Genomic DNA, 14,556 nt, shown 5'->3' with positions numbered 1-14,556 from the left:
AATCTGGATCTGCAGAATTAGATCTGGACCACCCTGTACCGACAAGAGACAACTTCCTGCTATGTGCGTAACAGTACAAGCAGGCTTGTTATTGAGAATGAATGGGGGCAGCGAGGGGCGGTTCATCACCAGCCCACATCAGTCATCTCCACTACAGTATGCTGCCTGCAGTATCCGCCGCACCACTGCCCCATTTAGCACGCAGCCATCTGAGGCACACTACAATGCTACCCCCCCCGCTTCCCCGTTCACCCTCAATGGCTTCTGTTTAGCCACAACAGGGTCACCACTTGCAGCATTACCAGCCGCCCACCTAGAACGAACGGGGCAGCCGTGTGTGGTGGGCAGGCAGTGAACCCGCTTGCCACTGGGAGCCACCTGACGGACACTACACTGCGCAAGCAGCGAAATCGACCCCCTCCAGCCTCTGTCCAGCCACCACTTGCAGCGTCCCCGGGCCGAAGATGACGGAGCAGCAGTTACTGAGGCGCATGCGTCGCAGCTGCAGCCCCATTTGTATGTCGTAGGTCGGATGTCCGTAACCAGGGGACTACCTGTATTTCAGAAATGCTGTCTAAGTCCTCGAAACTGAGCAATATTTTTTTTCAGCATAGAGGGAAGTGGGAGGTGAAGAAAATTGGGCAGGTTCTGTTTAACAAAGTTTCTAATTTGAAGGTAGTGAAAGAAATGTGTTGCTGGAAAGTTAAATTTGGAGTGTAATTGTTCGTAGGATGCAAAGACATTGTCTATGTACAGATCTCTAAGTGATTTAATCACAAATGTTTTTTGTCAACTGGCCCTTTGTCAATGGTGCTAGTCTCTGTGATTAAGCAAAGGTACTGTTTATAAGGTTGGGGAAACCTGCAGTCAATTGAGACTGAGGAAGAGACTTGGATAAGTCTCGAAATATTTCTCCCACGTAAAAAACTTTGTCCAGATGAACAGAATCAAATTTCTAGGATTTTTGTTCTAGGGCTGTTGTGAAATTAAAAAGAAAATAGACCCCTTATTAGTACTGTCAAAATTTGTTTTTAATTTTAATTTATAAAAATATTTAATCTTTTTATATTTTAAATATGTTTGAAAAACAGGCACTTTTTTCATTTTTGTTGTTTTTGCTTATGCTGAGAAAAGAATTCTGTGCCATACTTGATTTGACCTCCTGAGGGAAGCACTTTACCACTAATATTTTTTATAAAGACAGCCAAGATCATCTTTTCTCCCCTTTCAATCTCTGTTCACCCTTTTCTACTCTTAAATAAGCTACCTAATATAAATTGAGGGCCATTTTTCTTAAATATTGATTCATCTTTGAGAAGGTCTTGATAATAGTTATGTATCTTAAAATTAGATATGTCTGTATTGTACATTATACAAATAAATTATAAATTATTTCTTTAGAATGGTTCCTATTAAATGTTTTCACTTTTGAAGTTTTATCCACTTCTCGTTAAATTTTAACAAAATAATGATTTTTTTCACCATTACGACTTGTATTTAATGAAGTAATGTTCCTGAATTCAAATTAAGTCAAAAAATTAAAATGTCATCAGTAAATAAAACACATTTCTGCTTCATGTCATAATAAACACTGAATTATTTATTTGTTTTTGGGATGAAGAATCTGAAAATAACTTTTTCCACTCACATTTTTGGAAAATGTTTCATTCGTTTAAACATCAAAAATCGGAAAGAGATACTGCTATCTTTTTATTATGTTTTTGAAACATCATTCAGCACAAGTATAGATCTATTTAAAGTATTTTAAATCTTAAAGATGTCAGTTTCTTATTTTTTATTTAAACTTAAGTTTGAGACTCATGAAAAAATGCAAAAATGATTACTGAGCTCAGTTCCTTTTCTTGATCCTTAAACTCTCTTCATAATAAACATTAATAAAGCAACATGTTCTCAATTTATTAAATTTATGTGGCTGAAACTACCCCTCAGGACAGGAAAGCAATGCAAATCTCTACCTGTCTACAAAATAGATGTAATATATTTTTCATTTGTATGTCTTTTTAATTGTGAATATTCAGTATTGACATGAAATGTGTTTTAATCTAAAAGTGTATTTTGTAATTTTGTATTCTTTGTAGAAGGTGGTTTGGAATTAAAAAAGTACATATTTTGTATTTGGTCATGGAAATGTTGATGAGATAGTGCTGAAAAATAGTTTTAACAATAATGGCCAACCTGGGCAATTTTCAGTCAGTAACCTTGAGGAATCCATTCATCTTTTCACAATACCTACTCTGTATTCCACAAAGACAGCATTTTTGCAGATTTTTATACGATGGCCACACAACATGAAATGGACTTGGGGCTTGCTGTTGTTGATATTTAACTTTTATATAAGGTATTTTGTATAATTTTCTTTGTTGAATATAGTTATGAACAAATAAGACACAGTGTATTTTTAAGATTATTATTTTTGGGGAAGTACAAAATGAGATTTACAAACATAAATGAACCACATACAGACCCAGAACCAAAGATATTAACACTAGAATTACCAGAGCCTACGAGAAAACTCGTAAATCTGGCCCACCTTAAATCCGTTCGCACCTCTCCGTCAGCATCTTTTGTCCTGTAAATGTGCCGATTAAAACAAGCAGCAAGCAGCCTGCTATTCCATCCCCCACCGTCGCAGAACGTTCATGAAGTTCTCCCAGCTTATGCCTTGTTTGATTATCTGAGAGTGAACTGCTGGAGTTTTAGAGTGGAAATAATAGATTGTTATTTGGAACACATGCATTTCATGTGTGTTCCGTTTCTACAGTAATCTGTGTAAACACATTGTTAAAATAGAAACTTTTTCATATTTTAGTAATAAATGTTACAAAATGTAGACATAAACTATAGAATGTGTGAAGCCTGAAGTCCAAAGATCAAATAAACACTTTCACAAAAGGTTCGAGCACGATACAACAGCTTCCGTGGCGTAGCGGTAAGATTTGCTGACTTGCAATCAAGGGGCCACCGGTTCGATCCCCACTGCCTCCTATATTTGCCGTTTTCAGTAGTGAGCTGCTCTTATTGTTAATATTATACAGTACACACATACATTTGGTTTGCATCTATAACAGACTGTGTACATTTATAGTACTGTACTTGTAAAAGTTACCTTTTTTTTCACTTTTATTCTCTCATTCACGATCACAATACATACTACCGCCCTAGGGATCTGACGCTGTTAGTTTTTATTTGAAACTGGGAATAACTGTAGATGTGAGTGGTGTTTTAAAGCAATGGAACTGGACATTCTCTGATCTGGAGGGATAAAAGCTGACACACAAACGCTGTTGAATCTGCCTTCTTCATATCTCACCGTCACTTTTATTTTTTTTTTATTCAGTTTTATTGAGTGTTCCTGCTCACGCAGAATTAGTATGCACCTTATGGTGTATGAGTGATACATGGGTGTCCCCTTGGCCTGGTCCTGCTGCTTGGGTCCTGAACAATGAGGATCCTGTGAGCCAGATCACCTTTGGGGAATCACGCCACATGGCTGTAGAGCCGTAACTGATGCTGCCTCACAATGCATCATTCAGGACTCTGTGTGCAACCGTTCATTCAACACAAAGTCAGACCAGCGATACCCAAAGATTCTCTGAAGAAACACAGTACCAAAGGAGTCAAGTCTTCGTCTCAGGTCATTGGATAGTGTCTGTGTCTCACAACTATATTGCAAAACAGGGAGCACCGGACTCTAAAGACTTAAACGCTTCATCCTTATGCCACACACTCCTTTCCAATGACCTCATGACCACCCATGATCTCTATCTACTAACTTATAAGGAATAGTTACCAGAGACATGATTGACACTGCTGAGGTAAGTAAACCTCTCAATGAGGTCGACAGTCTCTCCACAGACAGGCACTCTACTGATGGCTGTGCCTAAGAACTCATTAAAGGCCCGGATCTTGGTTTTTATCCAGGATGCTCGCAAGCCCAGACACTCATACTGCTTACTTATTTCTCTCAAGAGCCCTGATCAGAACCTCCATTGACTCTGTGAAGATCACAGCATTATCAGCAAACTCAAGATCAGTGAATCTCTTTTCATCAACAGATGCCCCACATCCACTGGATCCCGTGACCCTACCCAATACCCAGTCTGTGCAAGCGTTAAACAGATTGGTGCAAGAGTACACCCCTGACAAATCCTTGTATAAAGTGGGAAGAATGCAGAAGTTCTACCTCCACTCTGCATAGCACTCACAATACCAGTGTACAGGCAGGCCAAAATATCCAGCAACTTCGGAGCTTGACCAACTAACTCAAACGCTTTACAAAAATAACAAAGGCTACAAAGGAACTCTGCTTATATAATATTTGAGCTAACCCTTAGTGCCAGGATGCGGTCAATGGTAGACTTTTTAAAACCAGACTGCTTCAGTCGGTGGTAGGCATTGGCTGTTACAAAAAGGGGCAAACACAGCTGTGCTGTAAGTCCGGCACACAGTTATTAAATTTGACACATTTGGTGATTATTAAGTCCTGTAAAATGACCTGTTCTGGCGATGAGATCACCGCGTGCAGTCAGTAAGTTAGGCATATCCAAAAACTTGCATAATGAGATATCAGCTTAACTGTATAGACTTTATTTATACTACATTTACATTTACATCATTTAGCAGACGCTCTTATCCAGAGCGACTTACAACAGTGTTTGTTAGTTTTTTTTTCGCATACCCCTTGGGGTCAGAGCGCAGGGTCAGCCATTGTACAGCGCCCCTGGAGCAATTACAGGTTAAGGGCCTTGCTCAAGGGCCCAGCAGAGTAGGATCTCTTTTTGGCAGTCACGGGGATTCGAACCGGCAACCTTCGGGATACCAGCGCAGATCCTTAGCCTCAGAGCCACCACTCTGCTCCACTACTAAGAACTGCTGATGTTTTTTAGGTATATTGTAGCCTGGTTTGCAGGTGACACAAATTGGACTAATTTCTTGCTAGAGAATGAGAAACACTGTCAGTTCATACTGTGACAGTTCATATTTACGGTGGATTGCAGCTTGTTAGTAAATATTGTGTTTCTACCCTTTGCATTTTTCAGTATGAAAAAATGACACCTACCTCACCTTTGCATTTTTCAGTATAAAAAACTATGTTTTCAAACTACTTAAGGAAAAACATATAAATGACAATTTTGTAATTGTAAAAAAAACATTTCTGATCCTCAGTACAATTCTTAACATATTTAGTACATTGTATCAGTCTTGGCAAAAGTATTTAGTAGTAATCTGTCATTTACTACAGACTGATAATTACTAACATTTTAATTTGTTGGATCACAGGCAATGCTTTGTTCTCTATCTACATATGCTACTGTCCATGTAAACCACACAATTTCCATTTACAGAAAATTTTTTCATTCTATAAGTGGCCAGAGCCATGAAAGTCTTGATACTGATGCTTATGAGTAGCCTAAAACCCACTTTAATACATTCCTTTATTCATTGCTCTCTGTACAGTAATTCAATGAACTTAACTTGCACTACCCAAGTTACAGTAACTACCAGAAAAGATGTGCATTTTTGTATATTAGACATTGTGGATCAATGGGAATAGATCATCTCTAAGTATACGTTTGTGAAATGTCATAATTTCATATTAACCTTGGTTCTTTGTAGGTTTTGGTGTTTCCAAGAGGATGAATACATGCAGGGTGTAGGTAGCTATGTTGTCATGATCAGAGAGAGAAAATAACAGAATATGAGAATGAAGTCATGTGTTACTGTGTTATCTTGTAGGACCAACAAAGTAATTATGTTTCAGTATAAATAGGGTTGTTAGTTCACCTATCGAGTTGTACACAGCGCAGCTGCCATTTTTATATTTTAAATTCAGTAACTCCTTTTTATAGCTTGCACAAAGGGTACTGTAGCTAAATTCAAGCAATCTGCTACATAATGCAGTTTCCTTTCTTCTTGTATTGATCACAACAGATTGTGTTGTCCTAGAAACCAATCTACCAGCATTAAACATAACAGGAGGACCTGCCCAAGCCCATCCTAGTACACAATACAAAGAAATTAATACACACAGTACCTACAAAAGTTATTATTGTTAACAAAAACTCTTAATTAAAATGACTAAAAAGCTTTTGTTAAATGAAATAAGAAACAAAAGGTAAAACTGAAATAAAAAAATAAAAACTAAACTGAAATTAAAATTCCATACTCCGACTAAATCAAATCAAATAAATGGGTGGAAACTGTTTCTGTTTTGAAGTAAACCAACTGTTTGTGGCCTACTCTTAAGCAGTATTCTGTCAGAGGTGCATGTGTGCTTGTGTGGGCAGGCATAACTTTAAATTTCAGTGCACATTACATATAAAGAAAATAATTATTTATCGTAATAGTAAGTATACTTTATTTATAGGGTTGTACAAATTAAAATTTTTATTTGCACATGCCAACCCAGTCCTTAGTAGGAATGTTACTGTTGAATGTCCCTCCTTTTCTCTCTAAATGGCTGTACGTTATATGGTTGTGTGGTCTAATGAACAAGACAGCCGTCAGCTGCCAAGACGCAACATATTTTTGAACATGGATATACAGAAAATAATTAGTTACAAATGGTAAAAGTACTGTCTGGGACTACATCGAGCCTAACACTAAGAGTAACAAGACCAGGTGCTTATTTGATGATATGGAAGTCAGGTTTGTGAACTCCATTAAAGAGTCTCAAAGAACTAAAAACACTCAGATTGCTTTCGTAAAAGAATGCGATAGAGCGAAAGATTGTGACGTTCTGAAAAAGCCTACAAAATAAGGGAAAAATTACAGGTTATGTTGGTATACTCTTTTGATGTCTCTAAAGAAATCTGCTGTCACAAAAATAGAAGTAAGTATGCCGGTATAGCTGTCAATTAAATGTCTAGGAGGTTACGTGAATTGTCTGTTTTCATAAGGTGCTGTGAAGTGCTTGATCAGAAGTTTAAAATGCCAAGTGCCAGCAATATAACCTGCATGCTCCTTCAACAGTGTTGAAAAGATAACTTCATTGGTGGACAGAGCTAAAAGAAGTCTCACGGAGTCTTATGGGACAAAGTTTCTACAGTTCCTTTTCTCTATAGACACAGCATGGACTTTTTTAATCAACATTAAATAGCTGTTTTTTTTAAAGCTGAAATGAATATAAATTGATATAATTCTCTCAAAATAAAACTAATTGTGGTAAGTAACCAAAATTAAAGCCTAAAATGGAAATTACCAATAGTCTGAAAACTAAACTCAAAAGAGAGGTGAAAATAGTATAGAAATAAAAACTAATTTAAAAAAGGGAAATAGAATAACCTTAATTCATAGATACTGACTATAGCCAAGAAATTAGTTATAATTTAATATTGCCTTGGCTATAAACATCATAAGACAGGGTGAAGATTGGAAAACCACAAGCGTTACCTGGTAGGTAACTATCCAAATAATCAGATTGCGATTCAGACCTATGAATGTAATACTCCAATCTTCATCCTGTCAAGTAAGTGAACCAGCTGCCATGACGAGCCCCAATTAGGATGAAACATGTGTTGTGTACCCTATCTCACACACACGCACACACATATATACATTATATATATATATATACAGTATATATATATATATCAAATGCCCTTTGTTCAACATTTTCACTTATTATTTGAATATTTTCGTTATCTACCAGGTTCCATTTATTTTCAATGCTGAGTTTACATGTGCCCGATGATCGACTGTCACTCCACACTTGTTTTAATATTTTCTTGCCCCAAAACTTTCCAGAATCTCCGAAATGAGCAAACCTTGTTTAGTTTGCTTTTCATTTTCACTATAAATACAGCTAATCAACAGTGACCTCTATTTTCTCTAGAAGCACTAATCAGAAATTCACATGAAATTTATGGAAAAGTGAGTAGTCACAAATGTTAACTTAATAAATGTTCACAGCATGTCAATATGGTAAATCTGAAAAGACATTTCAAGCAAAAAACCTGTTTAAAGAATGTAGTCAAGCCAATGCTGGCTTGCTGTCACCATCTACTGGCATAAAAGAGGTTTTACAGTTGGTAAGTCCGCACATACTGTATGCTGCAGCCACCTCACTACTGATGCTGTTGTTTTAGGCCATTTTGTATGAATATTAATTAGTGCATTGTATTATGTTAAATTAGGCTTATTAAAAAGAATGTAATGAAATGAGATCTCATATGGGATGGATTAGGGTTGAATTTCTTGTTCTTCTGCATCTTTGTTTTCTTGTGTTATTCCTTCTTGTGTTGCAATAGCATCTAACAAAGCTGCCCTAATTAGTACCATTTAATCTACTTTAAGTCAAAAAATAGAAATGCTGTGACATTTGTCGTGCTTATTCTGTTTCCTTATTGTCCAGAAGTCTTAAAAGTGTTCAAAATGATTTTAGGTTGATCTATGCTGTAACATTTAAAAAAAAATAAGATTGTAAAGTTTAGTTATGTCTGTTTTTAACAACAGTTAAGGTTTTTTTTGCCTTACAGGACTGCCATGGAAAGTAGCAAGTAAAACACTTTATAGTTTTGATCGTTAATTTCAGTAATTTGCTTGATGTAACTTATTTTCTTTCTTCCTATAGCGATGCTGGATTGAAGGACATGTTTTTGGATTCAGATTCTGAGATGGGCAGCACAGAGAGACTTCGTGGTAGTACTGACACACTGAATAACAGTAACAAGTGTGATTTGGAAGCAGCAAGAAGACTAGCTAAAAGACTTTACAAGCTAGAAGGATTTAGACGCTCAGATGTAGCAAAACACCTAGGAAAAAAGTAAGAACCACTGGCCATTATTTAAATTAAAAAACATTATTTTGAAATTGCTTCATAATATTCTGTAAAATACTAATGTGCTTCATCCTGTTACCTGAAAAGAGAGATCTCAATGAATTACCAAATACATGTTTTGTTTTGTTTTTTTAAAATATTTTGGGTATATTTTTGCTTCATGATCTTGTTGATTTCCTACTGTTCTCAATCTTCAATAAAAACAGAGCAATGTCTATAATGGAATCCATTAATCCAATACCTGAACTTCCTTAGTCTAATTCAAGGCCACAGTTTTAACAGAGGTGTTAATAAGGAGAAAAAAAGCTGAATACCTTTATGTATAAAGAAAAAACACAAATCCTTAAGTTCAAAGAAGCAGATCAGCGAGCTGAGAAATGTTAATGTTCTTCGTATCTGGTTACCTTTTCTAGTACCAGATATACATTTGTTTGAAAGTCTTTGTGATTTTGTTTATGGTTATATGTTTTCAAACATACATTGAAGTAGTGCCTAATTTTATCTGTCTTAACATCTTGCTTTTTTGTTTTTCTAGATAAATCTTTTTGGTCCTTTCTGTATTTTAAATTTAACTTTTCTGCATTGCCATTTTGATCTTAAAATCGCATCCATTTCCTTCAGAAAGTCCAACAACATGCTCTTCAAATCAGCTTCATCACATATCCACAATGTGCTTGTGTTTAATTGTGTCATTTTGATAAAACTGTTAATTTTATTCCTACAACAGAAAATATCTAATTTATAAAGTACAGAAAGTGTTACTAATGTGTTTTAAGGCAAAGATTAAAATGCTTATAAAAATATTTAATATTAATTAATAAATTATTAGTGCACTTGAGTAAGCCATATATTCCATACACTGTGAGTGTTTCATACAAAGGAGCTAGTATCTGTATTTATTTGGAAACCCATTGAATGCTTATTTTTACAAACATTTCGGGTGATCTTACAGCACAATTAGATTATATTAGAGTACCATTCTTAAGCCCCACATGTAAGAGAAAATCATATAAAGTGAAACATCTTTAGTTTAACCCTTAAATTGCCACAAATGTATAACAGACTAGATTTAACTTACACCCATTATTGTGTACAGTGTGTGGTTGTGTATGTGTATATGTATATATACGTTTCTGTGTGTGTATAAATATATATATATATATATATACTGTGTATGTGTGTGTGTGTGTATATATATATATATATATGTATATTGTGGACACCAGGGGCATGTACAGCTGCCCTAGCGAGACACAAGTGCAGCACACAACACACTTTTATTTCTGTGGGGAAGTGCTATGTTGCTTCTGGGAGTGCTCCAGGTGGCTCATTAGCGTTTCTGGAATCACTCCCAGGTGTGATGGAAGTTCAAGGTAAGGTTCTGCAGCTCCCCCTGGTGGCCCCCATGGAACTCAACAGGACTGCACGAAACTCCAACTCCCAGCGTGCCCTGTGGGAATCCATGGTGCCACAGCTGCCCCAGGGGAGGCAGGGCCTTGCAGATGCTCTCTTCCCCGGTCCTTCCATTCAGCTGGTGTCTCAGCTGGGTAATGACCATGACCGCCTGTCTATATATAGACACATACACACAAACAAACATTTTACAGTTACAAATTTACATTAACCACCAACCTGACATTCTGCTTACCACTTCTTTTCTTGTATTCCTTAAAGACTTCAGGCACCACAGGGATTCATTTAATTACTTATTTGCCTATCTATTTATTATTTTCCTTTCTACTTCATAATTTTGTCTTGGGTGTCTAATTGTATTGTGTCTAATATGTTTCCCTCAGAGCATGTTCCTGAAATGTATGAATCAAATTCTACTGTATGGTATTGCCTTTTGTTTTTATAATTTCAGTGCCTGTGCAGTATAAGTCATTATAGTTGCAGGGCTTCTTGTGGAGTTTTCTGAGATACACATAGACATGAAGAAGACCACTCTAAATACCACCCTGGGAAAGCAGGGGTCTCTAAAGGGCAATAGACACTGTCAGATGTTGCGTCACAGAAGAGCAGTGGTAATGGGGTTGCATTACAAGAGAAAGAATGCCCTGAGTGGTACATTTACTAGGACACTAGAGGGCAGGTGAATCTTAGTTTACCAGTGATAAACCCTAAAGTTACCACAGGCCGGTATCTTCAGGGTTAGCAAGAGGAGAAGATCGGATGGAAAAGTGCTTTATAAAAAAGTTTATTAAACCTTTGTTTATTATTTTATTTGAAGAAAATAACATTGAATACAGCGTTAGTCCATCACTTGTACAACACATGACTTCATAGTCAAACTAGAAAAAAAATCTGAAAGTTAAGAAAGAAATCAGGAACCAAAGAAAAATACAAAACCTAGCAAAAAATTAAAAGGGATTTTTTAGAGAGCAATAACTAAAAGCAGTCGGAAAAATACTTGTGTGTGTTTGATCCTTATGGAGACTTGCAGAAGGACAACTAGTAGGTTTTTAAAAGGGTAATCATGAAACACTTAGAGTGAGCCCATAGGTACCTAATAAGAAATGAAGGAAAAACAAATAACCTGACCCTCTCAAATGCAGGATTAGTAAAATAAGTACTAAAACATACATTGAATCATAATCTGTTATTGTAGAATATTTTTCTTTATTGACATATTAGACCTAAAGTATACTATTGACTCATTTAGGACTAGACTATAGAAAACAATGAAAAACGCATTTCTAGAGAATACTCGTTTAAATCCAAATACAAGACACACCTTGTACATGTCCATCTCTGAAGTGGTACCATGAAATTGTTATTGTGTATGACACACTAACATGTTTACTGCATATTTAATGTAATACATAATTTCTGCACCTTATAAGTATTTCTTCCAGACTACACTTTCAGATGATTTTGATTTACATTTTTTTTTGTTCATAAAAATTTCTTTTATCATGATTCATTTATGTCTTTAAAAGCTTTATGTGTTTATAACTTAGTTCTTTTTTGCCACAAAAATGATCCATCTATTGCTCCAACCAGCTTTTCTAGTTCAGGATTGCAGAAAGCCACTGCTTATTTAGGGTAGCACTGCAGGCGAGGACTCGACCCCACATTATGCATCATTGCAAAGCACCCTCACCCAAACTGGGCCAATTTAGTCACCTGTAAATCTAACACTCATGTCTTTAGGATGTGGGAGGAAGAACCAAAGTACTGGGATAAAAATTATTATAGAAAGGGGAAAACATGCAAACAGGCTAAAATTCAAAATTAGGATTTTGGAATTGTGAAGCAGCAACACTAACCTCTACATTGCAAAATAATGAAATAATCAAATAAAAAGGAAAACATGGTTCCTGTTGCCCATAAAACGTTTTTAAGGTAAGAAAGATAATGTAAAATTTGGAAGTTTTAGGTTCGCTTGTAATGGTTACAGGATGCTATGATTCACACTCACAAACAGAGACACATAAAACAACTGTTTAGAAAATCAGTGTTAAGGAATATATTTAACAAGTAATGAAAAAAATGAGCAAACAACACACATGCAATTCCCACTGAACAAATGAAACCCTACGAAATGATAAATGATGAATCTTTAACTACATTGTCCAGTTAAATAGATGCAAATGAAGATGATGAATGGAGTGAAACCCCCTGTGAACAGCCTCATCAGTGAAATGCAATGCTTTGTCCTAAGCCAATGTATTTGCAGATTTGTAATTGCTCCCTAGACAAAGACGTTTTCTAGTCTTTAAGAAATCACATAAATACACAGGCATAGGACAAACATAAATCCAATAATCCAAAGGGAGTTAGCATTTGTGATGTGGTTGTGAACACATTTTTTCCTCTGGTATCTTACAACTCCTTTTTAAAAGTAGTGCCTCTTCTTCCAGAAACCTCTGTGACAAAGCCAACGCTGCCCAATAGCACAGCGCTTCCAGGGCTGTTGGGAAATGAATTCAATTCTAAGAGTGTACTTACACTGGCAATTTGTTGTGTGCCCAAGCACATTGTCTGCATGTAACCCTGCAAAATCTAGTTCGTTTGATTAGTGTGATTGCTCTGTGCCAAGCCAACCGTACTATGCCCTGCCCCACTTGCACATTGTCTGCATGTAACCCTGCAAAATCTAGTTCGTTTGATTAGTGTGATTGCTCTGTGCCAAACCAACCATACTATGCCCTGCCCCACTTGGAAGAGGTGGGCCCAAGCACGGTTCAGTAGCAAACAGGAACAGTGTGATCGCTAAATGTGCCTGAGCATGGAAAGCAGACATGACGTCAATGATGCGACAAGTCAGATAGTGCAATTCGCATTTCATTCAATATCTATTGAGTTAAAAAATGTTTTTGTCTAACCTTACACATGAACATGAATTGTAGTTGGCAAGAAAAGCTCCAAATTGCTCTCCTAACATGATTTGTCACCATAAAAATCTTCTTGTACGTGCAGAACAATTAACAGCAAAACATTGCTGTACACACTCAATAAATCTATAAGAGCGTAGAACATTTTCCTGCCCTGCACGACTCCAAATCAACCACAATATAAGTAAAATTGTTTGGACATGCATGCTGTCACTCTGTGTTCGGAGGTCATGGTCATGATGAAAGTATGCTCAGGCCCAGGGTGTTAAGCGCAGTGTGAGTGCAGGCCAGCAGGGAAGTAGGGAGGAGGCACAATCGCACTTGGCCACAGTACGGAACAAACATGCCTAGTTAAAGTTCACCCTTAGCGGTACTGCTACAAGATGTTGATTTAAAGTACATACAGTACACATACAGTAAATGTCCCTGGTAAGACATACATGGATCTAGAAGCAAGTACTTAGAATTGTTTAGTGGCACAGTGGCATGCCTCAAAATTTAGAACAATTATCAGTTTGTAAAGTAAAGCACTAGACCTTCTGCAAAATAGCTTCAGTTTCCTGCTTAAAGGCATTTTTAACTAAATTATTTAAGGTAATTCCACCAAGTTTGCGGTGTCTATATATTCCACAAGAACTGATTAAATGTTTTATGTTTGAGATTCTGAGCCATATGTGAATAACAGTCTAACATAATGGCAATTTTAGGAAAAATATTAAGGTGAATATTATAATTCAGTGATGCTGCACAAATGAGATTTACTGTTAACAAGCTGTTTAAAAACTGTTTTATTTGAAATTTGAATGATACTCATTGACATACATTAGAATAACTGTTTTTTTTCTGTTTGTGATCAAAAGCAATGTCTTCAGCAAGCTTGTAGCAGAAGAGTACCTCACTTTTTTTGACTTTACTGGAATGACATTAGACCAGTCACTTAGGTAAGTTATGTGAGACTTTATTTTTCTAATAGTAATGTTTTTGTGCTAATTCAACAGAGCAGAGAAAGAATTATGAAAAAGAGAGCGCAGGGAGACAACAACATTAAAAAAGAAAAGAATAATACACTAATTCAGTCCCTTTCAGTCATGTAGTTTTCCTTTGTCTTTTGAAATCCACCCTCCCACCTTGTTCCACATGCTCCACACGAACTGTTTACCTTGTATAACTGAAATTTCATAATTTTCTATTTTGATTCACTCTGAGCTAATGATTGGCCCCCTTTACACACAAATTTCATAGTACAGTCTCATATTAATGAGATGGAGAAGAGTGTATGTGCAGCCTAAATACCTTATTCTGTGCCTAGCTCATACTGGGCCCCACCCCCATAATGAGCTTCTATCTCTGGGGACTGTCTGTCTGGTCTCCACACTACCATATAAGAGAGTTTCTACTATATTGACGTAAAATGTTAGT

General features: G+C 36.4%; 1 protein-coding gene across 8 annotated transcripts in view; it reads left to right on the top strand.

The window, feature by feature from the left end:
* Positions 1-14,556, top strand: part of psd3l (pleckstrin and Sec7 domain containing 3, like) — a 649,947-nt gene that overhangs the window by 330,240 nt on the left and 305,151 nt on the right. For 3 of the 8 annotated variants that reach the window (XM_051929574.1, XM_051929571.1, XM_051929572.1), the window contains exons 6-7: positions 8,594-8,785; positions 13,998-14,078. The exons of 3 other annotated variants lie outside the window; for them this stretch is intronic. In XM_051929574.1, coding sequence (XP_051785534.1) covers positions 8,594-8,785; positions 13,998-14,078 — 273 coding nt within the window. The remainder of the gene's footprint in view (positions 1-8,593; positions 8,786-13,997; positions 14,079-14,556) is intronic. 2 more of the 8 variants (XM_051929573.1, XM_051929576.1) reach the window with 1 other exon arrangement.

This window comes from Erpetoichthys calabaricus, chromosome 7, assembly GCF_900747795.2.
Source record: "Erpetoichthys calabaricus chromosome 7, fErpCal1.3, whole genome shotgun sequence".
Classification (NCBI taxonomy): domain Eukaryota; kingdom Metazoa; phylum Chordata; class Cladistia; order Polypteriformes; family Polypteridae; genus Erpetoichthys; species Erpetoichthys calabaricus.
This window is presented reverse-complemented; position numbering and strand designations above follow the sequence as displayed.